At 33.2% G+C, this 13758-nt stretch overlaps 2 protein-coding genes and 1 pseudogene across 2 annotated transcripts; all 3 read right to left on the bottom strand.

Annotated features, from left to right (window-relative positions):
- Window positions 1-27: 27 nt before the first annotated feature.
- Window positions 28-13758, bottom strand: part of LOC145755955 (MFS-type efflux pump MSMEG_3705-like) — a 60034-nt pseudogene continuing 46303 nt past the window's right edge.
- Window positions 3048-5087, bottom strand: LOC145755997 (palmitoyltransferase ZDHHC3-like). The gene is made up of 4 exons (XM_082572215.1): window positions 4643-5087; window positions 4013-4166; window positions 3499-3617; window positions 3048-3139 (listed from the first exon to the last, which is right to left on the bottom strand). Coding segments are annotated over exons 1-4 (390 nt in total). The 5' UTR covers window positions 4759-5087; the 3' UTR covers window positions 3048-3138.
- LOC145755241 (lactadherin-like) lies at window positions 6986-12606 on the bottom strand. Its single transcript, XM_082571468.1, has 4 exons — window positions 9249-12606; window positions 8591-8728; window positions 8326-8492; window positions 6986-7135 (listed from the first exon to the last, which is right to left on the bottom strand). Exons 1-4 carry the CDS (start codon window positions 9514-9516, stop codon window positions 6986-6988), a joined length of 723 nt encoding a protein of 240 aa, XP_082427594.1. The 5' UTR covers window positions 9517-12606.

Genomic DNA, 13758 nt, shown 5'->3' with positions numbered 1-13758 from the left:
AAAATAATTCAAAAACTTTTTTTTAATTTAAAGTTTCGTTTTATTAACTATCGCTTCACTTTCTTCACAATTATTCGCTTCAATGCTCATGTGCGGTGAACCACGCAGAAGAGAAATTTGGGTCAACAAAAAGAAAAAAGAATCTAATATTAGAAAAAAGTTTTCGTAAAACTAACTAAAAAAAGGGTTTAAAAATCAAACTATATAAACCAATAAAATATTATTCAAAAAACTTGGCTTTGCTGCATGAGGTCCTGGGTTCGATTCCCACTGCTCTTGAGCTGTAACTTTATTGAGTAAGGCGTTATAAACGATATAAACTCCTGCTAAGCCAGCACTTAATCAGCAGCATAATTATCGAACAATTATAATCCCAAACTGCCACAGGCAACTCGAGACTGGGTCGGTGTAACTAATATACCTCCATGTTTAGGTCATAAAGTTGACCTTCCCACATCGAGGATAAACAATTATCAGAAAAAAAAACTTACTAGCCAAGTAAAATCCTGGGTAAACGATGTACAGTGCTTCCCTGAAACCTAAAACTTTGATCATAGGTGGTACTATAAGAGGGGCATTCCCTCCGATATTATTGATCACAAAAATAAACATAGCGATCGTTGTCGCGCGTGACTGGGCAGGAAAGAACTCAACCAAAACAGTGAACAAAACTCCGAACCACATTTCCGCTGTGTTTTAAATAAAATTTGATTACAATAAAGTCATCGAAACTGGGTCGGGGTAACTGTTGTTACTCTTAAAAAAATATAAAACTATTTACCGAATAAATAAGCTCCAAAGAGCGAAATAAAAGCATAAGGCGGAGAAAAGTAAAGCGTTCCCGCCGCTAGAGGGCAGGCTATTGCTTGACTAACAACCAAAACCCATAATCTTGTTCGTAAACCTAAAAAAATTAAATTTAAAATTAAACCCCCACAAAAATATGGAATATTTCTAAATACAAAACTACAAAATTTGTGTTATATTAATAATACTGTCAATTTACACATAATTGGACATTTATATTAACCCCTTACACCCTATCCCTTCTCTGAAAATAAAACTGTTTTTGTACTTATTTATCCTCGATGTGGGAAGGTCGAATGCACAACCTAAACATAGAGTAACATCAGTTACCCCGACCCAGTCTCAAGTTGGCAGTTTGGGATATTATAATTACTCAATAATTAAGCTGCTGATTAAGTGTTGGCTCAGCAGGAGTTTATACTGTTTATAGCGCCTTACTTAAGGGCTCTACAGCATGGAAGCAGTGGGGATCAAACAACAGAACTTATGTAGTAAAGACAAGGGTTTTGACCACTACACCATGCTGCCAACCTTCAATTTATGTCAAAATTTTCAGATAATGCCGTTTTCAAAACTATTTTAGAAAAATGTCCATTCAGTAAAATCGATTTTTAATAATATGATCAAAATAAAGATTACCATATTTAGAAGCGAGTAAATCAGACAAAATTCCACCAGTGATTATCCCAATCGTTCCACCAACGATGGAAGTTAAACTCATCCACAACCCCACCTCTGTGCCGAGGTAATATTGATCAAAATATAACTGACTGTTGTAAGACCAACAAAAACTTGCTGAAAATATTAAAATTTAATTTAGATTTTGTTATCCTCGATGTGGGAAGGTCGACTTCATGACCTGAACATAGATGAATATTTGTTACCCCGACCCAGTCCCGAGTTACCTTTAGCAGTTTGGGATATTATTATTTTTTTTGTATATATCTTTATCCTCGATGTGGGAAAGTCGAATGCGCGACTTAAACATAGAATAACACAAGTTACCCCGACCTAGTCTCGGGTTGCCTGTGGCCGTTTGGGATATTATAGACTATAATTGCCTGATAATTGATTAAGTACTGGCTCAGCAGGAGTTTATAGCTCCTTACTCAAAAGCACTACAGCACGAGAGCAGAAGGGATCGAACCAAAGACCTCATGTAGTAAAGCAAAGTGATTCGACCACTACAGTATGTAGGGTGAGGTTTAAAGTTTGATTCCCAGTAGCGGCATGTTGAAGCACCGACTAAGGATTTTATTGCATAAATATAAAACTCACCAGAATGTCTGAATGAAGCCCCAACCAGTAACAATAAGATAGTTGGAGATTTGATAAATAATTTGAAAGTTGTCAAAATTGATTTCAACACCGACTGCTTTTCTAAATAATAAAATTTATAGCCAGGTTTATAAATAGCTTAGTTAAAAATATAGTTTGCAAAATAGGCCAAATAACTTTTAAACATTTCTCCAAAATAAAGAGAAATTTTACGACAGACTAAAAAAATACAATTTTTATAATGAAAACGGCAGCATGGTGTAGTGGTAAGAACAGTTGCTACACCACACATAAGGTCGTGAGTTCAATCCCCACTGCTCTTATGCTGTAGCACCCTTAAGTAAGGTGTTATAAACGGTGTGAACACCTGCTGAGCCAACACTTAATCAGCAGATTAATTATCAGACAAATATATTGAATAATATCCCAAACTGCCAAAGTCAACTCTATGTTTAGGTCGTGAGATCGATCGAATTACAGAAAACGGGTTCATTTATTAAACATTTTATCAAAAGTATTAAATACCAAAGTCTATCTTATATTTGTTATTCTCTTCAGCTTGTTCTATAATTTTACGTTCTGGTTCTTTGACAGAGAAATATAAAATAATCGCCATAATTATGCCTGGAGCTCCAGCTATAAAGTAACACCAACGCCAGCTCTAAGAAAAAATTAACAAAAAATTAGTTAAAAATTAATTTAAAAAAAGTTAAATCAATTTTGTTTTTTTGGGGGTTGATTTAATAAAAAAACCTAAAAATAAACTGATCAAAAAAAGGGGTGCTACATCATGACAGCAGTTGGGATCAAACCCAGGTCCTCATGTAGTAAAGCCAAGTGTTCTGACTACTACACAATGCTGCCGGTGAAAAATATTTAAAAAATTTTCACCATTCCAAGAATGTTGGCGTCAGTCACATAATTTCCAACAGCAAATGCCAAACCATATCCAAAATAAATTCCAAAGTTGAAAAAACTCATCACAAAAGCTCAAACTTTCTGTGAGAAAATGTCGGCCACCAAACTTGAGGTAAGAGGAGTACAGGCTGACTCTCTGAGAAAAAAGTTTTAGGTTTTTAAGAGAATTTATTATACATACAAAACAAAAAAATATGATATTATTAAAGTTTGTTAAGACCCTATAGCATAAGAGCAGTGGGAATTGAACACAGAACCTCATGTAGTGATGCCAAGTGCTCTTACTACTACACCATGCTTCACCCACAAATTTAGTAATGACGCCAAGTGACATTCTCGTTTGCTAATGACGTTTAAATAACGCGATTGTTAACTTAACGAGTTTTGTGATGCTGCCCCTTGTCAAAAACTGCCCAACTTTAAAGGGGGGTAATGTTTGATTATAAGAAAAACAGTGTTTTTAACGTAATGTCAGTTAATTGTTACTCAACTTACCATGGACAATGGTGGTCCATTCTTCTGATACAACGGCGACATATTTTGCAGTGGTGAGCTCTCGGGGGTCGGTAACTTTCGCACCGCTGGCACACAGTCCAATCCTGGCTGCTGTTAGACTAAAATATTAATTCCTCTTTAGTTTCATTGACTTTAAATAAAGAATTATAAGCAGAGCTGAATCTAGCCATAAGAACAACATGAACAAAAATAATTTAATTTAAATAATAAAAAACTTTTGTAATACTTAATTTTAGTGACGTCAATATTACAAAAAAACATAAAACGCATATGAACTTCTGATAAGCCAACACTTAATCAGCAGCTTAATTATTAAGAAATTATATTCTATAATATCCCAAACTACTAAAGTCAACTCGAGACCGGGTCACAGTAACAGTTGTTAATGTTTTGGCTGTAAAGTCGACTTTCCCACATCGAGGATAAAGATATATAAAAATAATTAACGGTGAAGTTAATTTTATTGAATATTTTAAATTCGAAAAAATTTAACCTGATCTTTAGAGTTCATTCTGACATCAGAGAAATCGAGGCCTCTGATTGGTAGAGGAACAATGCCAGGATCAGAAAACACAGATCTACTATGGGCAAACAACAATGCTAAAACAACCATGTTGAACATTACAGCATGAAATGGGCCCCATAAACTAAAAAATTAAGTTTTTTTATTGTTACAGTGAATGGGACAACCTGTATAAACTTTATTTTTGAAATTTAAGTTGAACAACATCATTTTTTTGTTTATTTATTTATCCTCGATGTGGGAATGTTGACTTCACAACCTAAACATAGAGTAACATCAGTTACTTCGACCCATTATCGAGTTGTCTGTGGCAGTTTGGGATATTATAGATTATAATTTACTGATAATTATGCTGCTGATTAAGTGCTGGCTCAGCAGGAGTTCATACCGTTTACAGCACTCACTTAAGAACGCTACAGCATGAGATCAGTGGAGATTGAACCCAGGACTTCTTGTAGTGAACATTGTACTTAAAATTAGTTTTTTCCTTTTACAATAAAAGTATTTACGTGATTCGAAAAATGATAAAAAAACTAAAACATAAATTATAATATCCATATTTTTAAAAATCCAATTTATTAATAAGCAATATAAACCAACCTTCCAGATAGTGATGTCATAACAATGTGTTGTATGATCACATAATCAGCATAAATCACTAAAAAGTACGTGAAAATAACACAAAAAATACCACATGGGTCTTTATGGAACACCATTACATGAGTTTTCTGAAAAAAATACAATTTTATTAAAAGTTTTACCCAATCAAGACCCCATTTTTTTGTATATATCTTTATCCTCAATGTGATAAGGTCGAATGCGCGACTTAAACATAGAGTAACATCAGCTACTCCGACCCAGTCTCGAGTTGCCTGTGACAGTTTGGGATATTATAGATTATAATTGCCCGATAATTATCAGATTATGCTGCTGATTAAGTGCTGGCTCAACAGAAGTTTATAGCAGCTTACTAAAGGGCGCTACAGCATGAGAGCTGTGAGGATTAAACCTAGGACTTCATGTTCTCTGCGCATATCGAGCATTAACATTTTTAAGACACCCATTTAACAAGATTTTTTATTTAGTACTAAAATGAATGCGGAACAGACGGAATATACAAGGAAAGATTGGGGTAAGGTTATAAAAATTCCGCCCTTTCCGCATTCATAAACTTGGTGGACGACCCTTATAGAGCTCTGAACTTGTGTTTATTTACTTTGCTACGTTAACAAATTTCTTTATTTCAAAATAAATTCTAAAAACTTGCAAAAAAATTATTAAAAATCGAGAATTCTGTTCACGGAAATAATTAACAGAAAGAAACGTGGAATCCCAGCGCTTCCAACTTTTTTAAAATCATTAACATAAAAAGTATCTGCCCATACTCTACGAAAACTAAAAAAACGACTTTTTACCTAAATTTAGGTAGAGCTGGCATTTAGGAAAGATATATAACATATTTAAAGGAATGCCAGACACTTCGGCCCCCGGACACTTCGGCCAAGACACTTCGGCCAAAATTTTTTTTTCAAAACAGCGGGGATTTTGCATTTTAATTACCGCGAGAAATTTTATTTTCACGTAGATATATACAGTTTTTTAGACAGTATTTGAAACAAAATAAGCAGTAAATTAATATTTTTTTTTAAAGAATAATGTGCAAGAACATGTTATCTTTCTTTCGGTGTGTCAATGTTTTAATTTCACAACCTAAAACCTATAAAAAACTAATTTTGAAAGCGCGCGCTTTCAGGTGACGGAGGACAATGCATAATGATATCTCGTATTTTGCCAAATAGTGCCGCCTTTCTAAACAATATTTGAAGAAAATAGAGCGTTAATTTTTTACACTGAGGATTATGCATAAATATGTTATCTTTCTTTTCCCGTGTCAATTTTTTAATTTTACAAACTAAAACTTATAAAAAACTAATTTTGAAAGCGCGCGCTTTTAGGTGACACAAGACGATGCATTATGATATCACGTATTTTGCGAAATAGGGCCGTCTTTCTAAACAATATTTGAAGAAAATAGATCATTAATTAATCATTTTTTACACTGAGGAATGTGTATAAATATGTTATTAGATATTGCCTGTGTTAATATATATAAATTTATATACTAAAACACAAAGAATAAAACGTTTAAAGAGTTCCCAGAAGATTTGTCCTGCAAAAAACGGCGATGAAATTCCCGTGTATAAAGTCAGCGTAAGACCATATTTTACCGATATTTAAAATAAAATTTTGCATAAAGTACAGTATATATAAAAGGGCCGAAGTGTCTGGTTACCTATTTAAAGCATGAGATTTTTTTTTCACCGATGTAGCTAATTGTTTGCTTGCTGGTCCGCAAATCAGTAGTAATCGTAACAGCACTTACTTTTTGTTCAACCTCGTCTTCTAATCCTTCCCACACCTCTGTTTTAAGAGCAGGTAGTATTGTGCGGGATGGTATTTTAAACCTGGGCTCTAGAACTTTCATAAGATCTCCAAAACCTTCGTCATTTAAAACATTTCGTCAATGAAAATGGCTGCAAATTTTTAGTATTATAACTTCTTTTGTTGCCTGCCACTTGAAATAACTAATTTGCATTTATTACACATTGCTTTACTTTCTCTATCTTTGATTACAGTCTTTACCAAATATTAGACCTACGATTTGACATCGCAGTAACTGTTCACTTGAAAATAGGAAATTTAAATATTACTACTATAGACTTTGTTACATTATGTTTATTCACACATTTAATAAACGCAACTATTACAGCCTTAACATTTTAGTATATTTACAGAATTTTGTAAGATTTAAATATAATAACACGGATTATTTGTTCAAATTATAAAATTAATTACTTTAAAAGTTTTAATATATTACATAACTAAAGAATTTTAATTAACAACTAGGAATTAAAATAATTAACCGAAAGATATATGTGATTACTAGCAAGATAAAAGCTCCATGTGAAGAACGGGACCATGAACGGAACCACTATACCAGGTTTGTGGATACAATTGAACATAGCGAGCACTTATAGGTTGAGGAAAGTTGTTCAACTTGTGACCATTATAATCTTCATTACCAACAAAGACCTTAAAAAGATTTAATATAATATTTAACATAATAATATTCAGGTTTAAGATATTAATTATTTAAATTTTATAACTTTTTTAATCGCGCGTTGTTCATCGCTTCACATTTAACTTAAAGGGACTGCAACATGCAAAATTAAAATGTTTATAAGGGGCATTGTGACGTGTTTGCCAGCCCCTGATTACAATCTAAATGGCTTATTTCCTGCCCAAAAGTTACGGATTTTTGCTATTTTAAATAAAAAAATGTTACGACGATGCTTAAATTTAAGTTATCGATTTTATATTTAGGTTGTGCATAATTTAAGCATTCGTGTTGACACTGTTTTTAGGGAGCTAGAACAGCGTCCATAGCAACGTGATATAAATACGTTCCATGTCTTGTAAAAAACAGTTTTATGGACAAAAATCACAACCACAAAATCAAATGTAGCCTGCACTTTAAAAAACTGTTTTTAATTAACACTAAGGCTAAAAAGAAAGCTGTTTTAAGTAAGTTAGGTACTATAAACTACTTTCCAAGCTACTTCGTACGCTTGGACCAAAGTAGCTACGTTCGGTCTTAAGAAAACAGTAGATTATAACTTGCGTTAAATTATAAACTCACAACTTATTTACTACTTGGAAAAACATAAAAATTTCTTTCAACAAGTAGTAAACCCCATTTGGGGCTGAAAATGTAAGTGATAGTCAGCACTGGAAAATAATAAAACTGAAATACAAAATCGGTAAAAAATTGTAATCCAGTTTAGTCTTAGAACCTGTAGAATTTAAAAAAACATCAATATTGCTATATTGGACATGTTTTAATAAAAAACGTTTTTATACCGGTTCGCGGGATTTTTACAATGTTAATTTTTAAAATTACAAAACTTTTACTTTTAGATTAATAAAAAATTTAAAACTGTCGCAGACCCTTTATTGTTACACGACGCATAATTAAGTTTTGTAACAAGCTATGACGTCACAAAACAATTAGAATGGGGATTGTTTAAACAATGGTTTGCTTGGTTATTATTATCTAGCTTGTAAACATCACACAACTTTTAAAAACAAGTTTTGGTGATTTTAATTGAAACATTTTTAATAAAATAAGTTTTTTTAAATTAATTAACACCAATTAATTAAAAACTGTTTCTAAACTTTAATAAGTTAAACAAAATAAATTTTCGTTTTAAATTTAAGCTTACCAGATCATTTCCATTATTTTGGATGAACTGCATATCTGATGTACTGGACCCATAAGATATCTTAAAGCTGGTGACCCAATAAGAACTATAGTAATTTCCTTGTGTCACAACTCCTGTCACTTGAGTTGGTGTCTTGAGGTCAATTTGGATCCATTCCCCAACCCTGCCTATTAATTAAAATAAAACAATGTTAATGTTTATTTTCCACTAATTACAAAAGTTGTGAAACTTTATTATAAGATAGAAAATAATTCCAACAACTCACTTTGTTTAGGTAACCAACCCATGGTATGAGCATCCAACCTTGCTGTATGTGGTAATGTGTTGCTGTTATAATAAGAACTAGCTGTGATGTCACTATCCGGTATTCTTCCATCTTTTAACCCAAGTCCACATGCACTAACTATAAATATTTATGTTTATTTAGAATTAATCTTATAAGTTGGCATGATTTAGCTTAACTCTTAAATATTTAAATTGTAAAATTAAATATTACAAAATGTTTATAAATTGTTATATTGTCTGCTTACTGTTAGAACCTCGTAACACAAAATTTGACAACAAATATAAATTTACAAATTTTAAAAGCTGTATTTTTTTTGACACAGATTTCATAAAACATTTAAAGTTATTTAAATTAAAAATTTATTTAAATAAAACTGACATAATAACTTAACATCGTTCGTTAAAATAATAACTAAATATCTATGATAAAATTAATTTTACAGATCAGTTTTAGCACTTTAAAAATGCCACTGTATTAAGTATACTTGTTTATATAAGTAACAATGTTAATAAACCATACAAAATAGACTTGCAAGGTTTAAAAAGTTATTTAATTTTCTTAAAATTGTTTTTATTTTAGTTTTGAGGTTCTACCAGTAAGATGATATTATTTAAAAAATATAAAGTAACCAAAATACCTGCTTTATCAGGAAAAACTCGTTTTATTACTGCAACAATTTCATCATGACACGAACACTCTCCAGTAGCCCCAACTGACCCAATTTCACCCCTTGAACCTTTTTCACCTTTCTCCCCAGCTGGGCCAAGCTTGCCTGGTCTCCCTTGGGTTGATCTTAGCTCCCTGAAAGCGGGACTATCGGGGCTTGCATTAAAACAAACTTGGTTGTTTTGGGATGCAGCTAAGCATAACCAGAAGCACAAAAACATAAATATTTTCAAACTCATTTCGGCAAGTTTCAAGTTACAATTGTTTTATTCTAAACTCATTTAACAAGCTAGTTATAATTTTGTTATTAATATTTATCGCAAATAATTGAAAATAACTTTCCGTCTGTTCCGACATTTTTGTATCAAAACACGAAGGTACCAAAACGCGCCAAAAATTATATCTTGATTAATTTTAAATCGGCTGTTATTTAAAATTAAAAAAAAATTTTTAAACGAGATGTGACGACACTATGATGTAACAATGATAGGAACGCAATAAAATACCCATTCGAATTGTTATCTATTAAGATTTGAAGCGGCAGTAACTTAAACTGTTTGAGTGTTAGTCTCTGACTGTTTGAATGGAAATGTAAAGTCGCCTCATTTTTCTCGTATATATAGACTTACAGTCAGAAGCTTTACGATATCTACTTATGACAATTTTTAATTAACTTAATAACCAAACAACGTTAATATTTGTAAACTTAAACAATTTTATCTAGTAACGCATTCAAATAATTTTTAAAATTTAATTGTGATGTCATAATCTACTAAAGTGACGACAAAGCTCGCTATCGGAGCCGTAAAGCAAGTCAGCTATTGTGACATGCAACGAGGTTTCCCATAACAGCGTTAAAAATGTGAAACGTTTCAAGATTGTGCCAGTTAAAGTGTGGGGCAACAATCAAAGTAATTTTGTGAACGCTTTTCTGGATGACGGTTCAGATACAAGTATTTGTACTGCAAGCCTTGCAAAGAAATTAGAAGGAGACAAAAGAACACACCGAGCTTTATACAGCAAATTAAGTAACTAGTCATGGGAGCCGAGTTGACTCACTGTATGTATAGGAGGTCAAACCGAATCGTTTATTGTCAAAAAGCATTTGGTACTTGATCATATTGTCAATATAGGTGACAGCATTACAACCAAGAAAGTAGCAAACATGTATCCGCATCTGCGTGACCTGACGTTTCTTGAACTTAAAACAAAGTCAGTGGAGCTACTTCCGGGAAACAATGTCCACGATGCATTCAGGGTTTCTGAATGGCGTTACGGCAATAAGTGGCAGCCTTTCGGCCCGCATACGGCGTTGAGTTGGACGTTGTTTGGCTCAGACCATAACCCAAGAAAATCCTCCCAACGAACTAATGTTAACTTTATGCATAAGCCTGAACAAGTATCGACATCATGCAACGAAATTTCAGATGTTTTTGTCGAGCAATTTTCACGATCTTGATTGTGCGCAAAAAAGCGAAATGTCATTAAACGACAAAAGGACGTTGAAAATTATGAACAAAACAGTTTCACGAATTGGCTGACACTATGAAATTGAATTACTCTGGAAAAAGAAATAATTACACCTTTAACGAATAGAAAAATGGCACTTCAAAGGCTACAATCTTTGAAAAAGAAGTTTATTGCTAACCCTAAAACTTTTAGGCAATATAGGAAAGAAATCGATGAATATGTAAAATAAGGACATGTGACTGTATTGGCTAATAGGAATTGTGTAAACGATATAACGTGGTATAAACCACACCACTGTACGGGCCCTAAGTTCATTATAGTGTTTGATTGTGCTGCAAAACACTGCGTTGTTTCTTTAAATGACGTTTTATTACAGGGACTTTACTAACAGCCTCGTGGAAGTGCTTTTACGATCTGGTTCCAGAACAATATATTAACACTTTGAATAATTGGCTTAACACTCTTGTTGATTGAGAGAACATTAGTATACCCAGATGTTTTAAACCTTAATATTGATTATGGTTGTATTTAGTTTTATCGCTGAAAGGACTGAAGCCCGGTTTTAGTCAAAGGCAATATGTACGTTGGTGGCAGGCTACATAACTCAACCGTCCCTCTAATCACCAAACATCCGATGATTCTTTCATCTAACCAGGTTGTAACCGAGCTCATTGTAACAAAGTATCATGGCATGGGCATTCGGGAACAATTCATGTCTTGTCCGCCATTGATGGCTGAGGTGGAACGAATTTTAAACAGCAGACCTCTGGTGCCACTCAGCGACGACTGCAAGGATGAATTGGCATTGACGCCAAGTATGTTGCTGAACAATGGACAACGACCTGCCTCCAGACACGTTTGTCAAATAGGACAGTTACAGACGATCTTGGAGGGGCTACTTCTCGCTGATCAATTTTAGGAGCGATTGTCAAAGGAGTATTTGTCTTTGTTACAATTGCGACAAAAATGGCTTCAGCTGATGAGAAATTTCACGGTTGGCGACATGGTTTGTCAATGAAAACGCAAAGAGGGTACTCTGACCGAAAGGAATCATCACGAAGTTAGACAAGAACGGGATGGTGCGCCGTGTCCAGGTGCGCACTGCATATGCTACCTTAACCCAAGACAAAATTTGCCTTCTAGAAGAGGTCGCATAAATTTGTATTTTCTATGTTTTTTGTGTTTACGCCTGCGTCACAGTTTTCTTCTTTACACATTTAAAAAAAAAAATATTTAAAAAATTAACATATATATTTATCTTAACAACCGGTTAAAACTTTTTTAACTATTATACTTTTCGCCAAATTTTATTTTAAATATCGGTAAAATATGTTCTTGCGTTAAAAGTATACGCGGGCTTAACGCTGCAGGCTCCCCGCAGTTTAATAAAAAAATTTGCAGACCGAAAGCTATTAGTCGTAAAATTTTGCAGGCCGAAAGCTATTAGTCGTAAAATTCTGCAGGCCAGAAGCACCCGTCTTTAATCCGTTTATAAAAGGGTTTTTGAAACAAAAATCTTCAAAAAAAAAAAATATTCTAAAGACCAACATATGTCATTAACGTAACAACCAATAAAAACTTTTATATATACTGTACTTTATGCAAAATTTTATTTTGAATATCGGTAAAATATAGTCTTACGCTGACTTTATACACGGGAATTTCATCGCCGACTCCCCGCCGTTTTTTTGCAGAACAAATCTTTTGGCAACTCTTTAAACGTTTTATTCTTTGTGTTTTAGTACATAAATTTATATACATTAACACGGGCAATAACTAATAACATATTTATGCACATTCCTCAGTGTAAAAAATGATAAATTAATGCTTTTTCTTCAAATATTGTTTAGAAATACGGCCCTATTTGGCAAAATACGTGATATCATAAGGCATTGTCTTGCGTCACCTAAAAGCGCGCGCTTTCAAATTATTTTGTTATAGGTTTTAGTTTGTAAAATTAAAAAATAAATTGACACGGGAAAAGAAAGATAACATGTTCTTGCACATTATTCTTTAAAAAAACTATTAATTTACTGCTTATTTTATTTCAAATACTGTCTAAAAAACTGTATAGGAATACGCGAAAATAAAATTTTTCGCGGTAATTAAAATGCAAAATCCCCGCTGTTCTAAAAAAAATCTTCGGGCTGAAGTGTCTGGTTACCTTTTTGGTCAGTTCGCTGGACGTAAAAACTCATAAAAAAGTAAGGCCGAAGTAAGGTTTAACATACAATTAGACTTTCGCTTTTATACTTAATTTGTTAATTAAATACTTTGTAGTTTGTGTTTCGTATCATATAGTTTGTGTCGCATTTTTGTTTTAATAAAGTGTGGCCTTCTTATCGATGCCCATCTTTACAGCGTACTCTATTGGGGTTTAATAATTGTTTAAGCCATAGTAGGAGTTTATTAGATCCTACATTATTCAAGATATAAACTTTTTAAAATTATTCCTCTTTTAAAATTATAAACGATATAAACTCCTGCTAAGCCAGCACTTAATCAGCAGCATAATTATGAGGCAATTATAATCTATAATATCCCAAACTGCCAAAGTTAACTTAAAACTAGGTCAGGGTAACATATATACCTCCATGTTTAGGTCGTGAAGTTGACCTTCCCACATCGAGGATAAACAATTATCGGAAAAAAAACTTACTAGCCAAGTAAAATCCTGGGTAAACGATGTACAGTGCTTCCCTGAAACCTAAAATTTTGATCATAGGTGGTACTATAAGAGGGCATTCCCTCCAATATTATTGATCACAAAAATAAACATAGCGATCGCTGTCGCGCGTGACTGGACAGGAAAAAACTCAACCAAAACAGTAAACAAAACTCCGAACCACATTTCCGCTGTGTTTTAAATCAAATTTGATTACAATAAAGTCATCGAAACTGGGTCGGGGTAACTGTTCTCTTAAAAAATATGAAACTATTTACCGAATAAATAAACTCCAAAGAGCAAAATAAAAGCATAAGGCGGAGAAAAGTAAAGAGTTCCCGCCGCT

This window comes from Corella eumyota, chromosome 6 (assembly GCF_963082875.1).
Source record: "Corella eumyota chromosome 6, kaCorEumy4.1, whole genome shotgun sequence".
NCBI classification, from domain to species: Eukaryota; Metazoa; Chordata; class Ascidiacea; order Phlebobranchia; family Corellidae; genus Corella; species Corella eumyota.
This window is presented reverse-complemented; position numbering and strand designations above follow the sequence as displayed.